At 45.6% G+C, this 5,994-nt stretch overlaps 1 protein-coding gene across 2 annotated transcripts in view; it reads left to right on the top strand.

Annotated features, from left to right (window-relative positions):
- Positions 1 to 962: 962 nt before the first annotated feature.
- Positions 963 to 5,994, top strand: part of Eral1 (Era like 12S mitochondrial rRNA chaperone 1) — a 7,273-nt gene continuing 2,241 nt past the window's right edge. The window contains exons 1-7 of one of the 2 annotated variants that reach the window (XM_004635397.2): positions 963 to 1,253; positions 2,687 to 2,814; positions 2,929 to 3,006; positions 3,983 to 4,029; positions 4,884 to 4,945; positions 5,062 to 5,174; positions 5,266 to 5,514. In XM_004635397.2, the coding sequence (XP_004635454.1) occupies positions 971 to 1,253; positions 2,687 to 2,814; positions 2,929 to 3,006; positions 3,983 to 4,029; positions 4,884 to 4,945; positions 5,062 to 5,174; positions 5,266 to 5,514 (960 nt within the window). In that variant the 5' untranslated portion in view covers positions 963 to 970. The remainder of the gene's footprint in view (positions 1,254 to 2,686; positions 2,815 to 2,928; positions 3,007 to 3,982; positions 4,030 to 4,883; positions 4,946 to 5,061; positions 5,175 to 5,265; positions 5,515 to 5,994) is intronic. The other variant, XM_023719810.1, reaches the window with a different exon arrangement.

The following is a 5,994-nucleotide window of genomic DNA, read 5'->3' as shown; positions in this document are numbered from 1 at the left end:
AAAAAAAAAAAAAAAAAAAGACTAGGGATTATATCCAGGGACTACTAGGATGCCAGGCAAGTACTCTACTACTGAGCTACATACCCAGTCCTTCTTTAATTTTTCCAGACTGGGTTTGAACTTGGTGATGCGCCTACCTCAGTTTCCCTGGTACCTAAGATTACAGGGATGTCCACTCCATTTATTTTATTTTATTTTTATTTTTTGGAACTGGGGATTGAACTCAGGCCCTTGAGCTTGACAAGGAAGCACTTATTCTACTGAGCCATCTCCCCAGCCCCTGTCCACTACATTTTAAGTCTTCATACAAATCACTGTACCCAACTTCCTATACAGATGTCACTAATGTCTCACACACAGGCCATTCAGGATGGATAGCAAGTTCAAGGCCAGATAGGGTTCAAGTCTCATGCTGGACCATTTTGTCTGTTCTTGTTTACTGATGCATCCCCACAACCTAGAAAGGGGTTGCATATAGTAGATGCTTAATAAATTAAGCTGAGGCGAGGGGATTACTGTCAGTTTAAGACCAGCCTGGGCTACATAGTGAGCTCAAGTCCAGCCTAAACTACACAAGGAGGCATGTCTATTTTTTTTTTTTTTTTTTTTTTTGGCAGAACCGGGGATTGAACTCAGGCTCTTGCGCTTGCCAGGGAAGCGCTTATTCCAGAGCCATCTCCCCGGCCCCAGAGGCATGTCTAATAAATAATTAATTATTAAAAAAGGAAACATGTTTAAAAAAAGAAAAAAAAAGTTATCCTCCCAATCCTAGTTTCCACAAAATTTATCTCTCAGTTTAAACTGTTTGACAGGTTTCTAAGGAGTCTCGCGACCGTTAGTCTCCTTCTCCACCTCTAAGCTCCCGGATGTCTATGTTCTGTTCGGGGCGATCTAGGGCTCTATTCGCTCGTTTGTCCGCCACGTTGTCCAATCAGCGTTGCACTCCCTCCCAGAGTGCCTTGCGGCTGTCATGGCTGCTCCTATCCGGCTTGGGGCTGGGCTTCTTCAGTCCGCGTTAAGGTCCTGGCAGACAGGCCCCCACGTTGCGAAGGAATGGGAGAGCCCACTCCGTTCACTTTTAGGCTGTCAAAATAGGTTCTTATCCTGTGTGGTGGGCACCTGTGCCTCATGTCCCCGCCTAGCTTCGGCCTCTCGCAGTTATTGCCAGGGCTCAGCCCTGGACCGCTTCCTCGGGCTCCCTCAGACCAACAACTCACCGACCCCTGGCGTCCCTGCTGCGTCCATGTACAGAGGTAAAGAGCTTCAGTAGGTTTACGCGGGACTCATGATTTTGCAGGGTACTGCAAGTCCCCTGTCGGGGAAATTTAGTCGAGTGATAGTATCTTTGGCTTTGTTTTATAGAAAAGGAATTTAAGAGCGGGTATGTTGGTGCACTCCTGCAATCTTAACACTGGGGAGACTGAGGCAGGAGGATCGCTGTGAGTTTGCGGCCAACCTGAGCTTTGTAGCAAGACCCTGTCTCAAAAAAACAAAAACAAAAACCACAGTAATAATTTTCCCAAGAACCTTAAAGAGACCAGAAGTGACAACCAGAGACACAAAAGAGCATGAATCAAGACGTTTACAACTCTTTGTCCTCATCCATAAGTGGCTATTGAATCGAGACTGAGCTACACCTGGGGAATAGTCCACTTTGTCAAATAGTATAGACTAGAGTCGGATAGGGAGGCTGGACAGTTAAGCTATTAACTGCAATATGTTGTCATAAGGAAAGACTGAAAAAGTTTACAGGCTTAAAAAAAGACATGTCTAGGGGCCAGGGAGATAGCTCAGTAGAATAAGCGCTTCCCTGGCAAGCGCAAGGGCCTGAGTTCAATCTATGGTTCTGGAAAAAAAAAGAAAGAAAGAAAACGTTTGCTGCCTTCATAATATTGTTAGACTGAAATAGAGTTGGCAAAATTTCTGGTTTAGTTTTGATGTACTGTGTTTTACGTTTGTTTTTGCTTATGGTCCGTATTACTCATGACCTCCTGGGCTCAAGTAATCTTCTTTGTCTCAGCAACCTGAGTAGCTGGGATTGTAGGAGTGCCACAGTGCATCCAGTTAGTCTAGCTGTGCTTTAACAAATGAACATGCAGAGCTGGGGAGATAGCTCAGCAGCTTAAGCGACTGCCTGGCAAGCTCAAGGTCCTTAGTTTGATCCCTGATACCAAAAAAAACCCAAATGAACATACAATTCCCAGGTACAAAAAACAGCATTAATTCTATATTGAGTATCTGTTTATTTCTAACCATTATCCTGAGTAGTTTTACACAATTGTCAGTTGTCCAAGCTGTAAGTAGGTCAACTCCATTTTCTATTTATTTAAACAGGTCTTGCTGTATACTTCAGGCAGGCCTTGAACTCACTGTGTACCCTAGGCTGGCCTCAATCTTGTGGTGATTCTCTTGCCTCAGCCTCCAGAGTGCTGGCATTACAAATCATGCACTTCCACACTGGGCATCAACTTCATTTTATATGTGGGAAAACTAAAGGCCTTGAGAGGCTAGAAAACATGATAAAATCACATAAATTAAGAGGCTAAATGGAGTCTCAAAGTCAGTTTTAGGTGGCTTCAGCCTAGCACACTTTGTATCTTTATTTCCTCAGTGGGTGGGTGGATTTACCATCTGACAAGGAGTCCACATTCTACTGTTCCTCACTCCTCTCCCCACTCAAACACAGATGAGCAAGACCTCCTATTGGCCCGTCCCCCTGACATGCCTGAGAATCCCCGGATCCTAAGGGTGGTGTTCCTAGGAGCTCCTAATGCTGGGAAATCAACACTCTCCAACCAGCTGCTGGGCCGGCAAGTAAGCTACATTTAACCCCCCACCCCCATACCCCTTTAATCTCTTGTTTCTTTGCTTTTATGGATGGTCCCAGAGGGATCTGGGATCTTACTAGGACTTCTTCATACTTGGCAGGTGTTCCCTGTCTCCAAGAAGGTACACACCACCCGCCGCCAAGCTCTGGGGGTCATCACAGAGAAGGAGACCCAGCTGGTAGGTATCTACAAAGAAAGGTTTCCTTTACCATTAGTAGTGAACAAAGTGATTCAGATTAACTTTCCTGAGGAAAGACAGATCTCAGATTCCTTAAGGCCCAGTACTGCTCTGTCTCTGCCTTCCTTGCTTTGCCATTATCTGAAAGTGTCATTCCCTCTTTACTGCTTGCTAATCTTTCATTTGCTGATAATCATCTGCCTCTGGAGTTGCAGCTAGAATTAAAACAACATTGAAGGGTTAAAATTTAAAGGCAGCAGCAGCTTGGTCAAGAAGGGCAGGAAGAGGTACAAAGGGGCATCTCTGTAATCCAAGCACTGAGGGAAGCAGAAGCCAGAGAATCACAAATTTGAGACCTACCAGGCATGGCAGCACATGCCTGTAATACCAGCACTCAGGAGGCTGAGGTAGGAAGATTGTCATGAGTTCAAGGGCAGACTGCATAGCAAGACCTTGTCTGAAAAAAAAATAAATAAATAAAAAGATCAACTCCTACCTGGGCAGCTTAGCAAGACCTTGTCCATAAGAGCAGGGTAAAGAGGGATAGAAAGATAGACACAGACTGATAAGTGAGTCTGGAGGCCTGGCATGGTGGTTCATGTCTGTAACTCTTGACAGTTGAGGCGGGAGGATCACAAGTTGAAGCCCAGGCTGGGAAGTTTAGTGACTTAGAAGAGACTTTGTCTCAAAAAGAAAAAAAGGGGGGCTGGGGAGATGGTTCAGTAGAATAAGCACTTGCCTGGCAAGCACAAGGGCTGGAGTTCAATCCCTGGTTCCACAAAAAAAAAAGGACTGGGGATGTTTGTAGCTAAGGGGTAGAGTGCCACTGGGTTTAATTTTTGGTATAGCCAAAGGGGGGAAAAAGAAAAAAAAAAAAAAAAAAGAGGGAAGGCTATTGATATCATGGAAGGGCTCTCACATCCCAGTCATAACTTTTTTTTTTTTTTGCAAAAAAATTTTCTTTCCGTGATTCTAGATTCTCCTTGACACACCTGGCATCATCAGTTCTGCTAAACAGAAACGGTAATGACTGGAAACTTGGGCAGGGTGTGAGTGGTGGGGAAGGCATTGAAGAAGAGGTGAGGAGATTCCATCATAGGGGCTGTGAAACCGCTACCACACTGATTCCCTCATCAAAAATGTGTGAGTTGGTTTGGCGAGATAGTTCAGTGGTCTAAAGTGTCTGCTTAGGCAAATTCAGGGACCATGGTTCGTCCCCTGTACCACATCCACACCAGCCCCGCCACCAGGGCTAACTAAGCCACAAAATTATGGGTAAGGCTGGATGTGGTGACACATGCCAGTAATCAGTGCTGAGGAGGCAGAGACAGGAGGATCACTGAGAGGTCAAGGCCATTATGAACTGCATAGTGAGATCCTGTCTTAAAAAAAAAAAGAGGGCCGGGGAGATAGCTCAGTAGAATAAGTGCTTGCCTGGCAAGCTCAAGGGCCTGAGTTCAATCCCCGGTTCTGCAAAAAAAAAAAAAAAGAAAAGAAAAAGAAAAAGAAAGGGCCTTTGGGGCTGGGGAGATGGCTCAGTGGAATAAGCACTTCTCTGGCAAGTGCAAGGGCCTGAGTTCAATCCCTGGTTCTGCCCCCCAAAAAATAAATAAAATTAGTCATAGCCAGGTGTTGGGGAAGGCATTGAAGAAGAGGTGGGGAGATTCCATCATAGGGGTGTAGGTCTATAATCCCACCACATAGGAGGCTAAGGCAGCAGGATCACCATGAGTTTGAGGCCAACATGTGCTACATGGTGTGTTTAAGGCTAGCTTGAACTACAAAGTAAGACTCTGGGGGGGGGGGGGGAGAATAAACAAGAGCAAAAGAATATCAGTTATAAGGCCCTTAGTGACTGATAATTGTCTGTCTCTCAGGCACCATCTGGAGCTCTCTTTGTTGGAGGACCCTTGGAAGAGCATGGAATCTGCTGATCTTGGTTAGGAATCTGAAGTGCAATTCTTCACAGGGGTCATGGTCTTTGGTTCCTGGTAAGTTTTTATGGGCCAGGAGGGTCATGTCCTTTTATTTTCTGCCTGTCCTACTGTCTTTCAGTTGTAGTTCTTGTGGATGTCTCAGACAAGTGGACTCGGAACCAGCTCAGCCCACAGGTGCTCCAGTGCTTGACCCAGTTCTCCCAGGTTCCCAGCATTCTTGTCTTGAACAAGGTAAACATTGTGCACTTGAAGAAGGGGTCTGCTTCCTTCCAAAGTCCCCATCTCACTGACCTCACACATTTTTCCCATTCCTCATGCCCAGGTGGACTGCCTGAAGCGGAAGGCAGTTCTCCTGGAGCTCACAGCAGCCCTTACTGAAGGTGTTGTCAACGGCAAGCAGCTGAATATCAGACAGGCCTTCCGCTCAAACCCTGGCACCGTTTGCCCTAGCCCAGCAGCTATAGACCCAGAGACACAGTCTGTAAGAAAACCTCAAAGGATTGGCTGGCCCCACTTCCAGGAGATCTTCATGTTGTCATCCCTAAGCCAGGAGGATGTAAAGATATTAAAGGTCAGTCAGTAGCCATAGCCTGGCCTTTGGTTTCTACCATGTTAAAGATAGGCTTCAACCAGACCCACATCTGTAAATATAGTATTGTCTCCCTAGTATAAGAACTTAAAAGAGGAATTACATATAGAAAGTTACAACACAAATAAAAGGAAAGCAAGAACTTGAGGATTGGACAATGAGAAGTGGGCAAGGAGAAAAGCTGGGAAACATGACAGAGGCAAAACCATACATTTTTACGCATGAGATGGGTGGGGCAGTGATTCTGGGGGACATCAGCAGGTTTTTGAGACTAGCGGTTGGCTGGTGAGATTCTCACCCTGACTAACTGTATATGCTGGTACCCGTGAGCCAGGAGGCTGCACTGAGGATGGTGATGTGTAATAGAGGGGTCACACTTGGAGTGCTTGCCATCCTGGTCTTCTAAATATGTACTTCTTGTCATGACATACCATTTATTGCCATAATGTCTCTCAAGTAAAG

Source organism: Octodon degus, unplaced genomic scaffold (assembly GCF_000260255.1).
Source record: "Octodon degus isolate 3935 unplaced genomic scaffold, OctDeg1.0 scaffold00072, whole genome shotgun sequence".
NCBI classification, from domain to species: Eukaryota; Metazoa; Chordata; class Mammalia; order Rodentia; family Octodontidae; genus Octodon; species Octodon degus.
The sequence above is the reverse complement of the archived record's forward strand: the minus strand, read 5'-3'. Positions and strand labels throughout refer to the sequence as shown.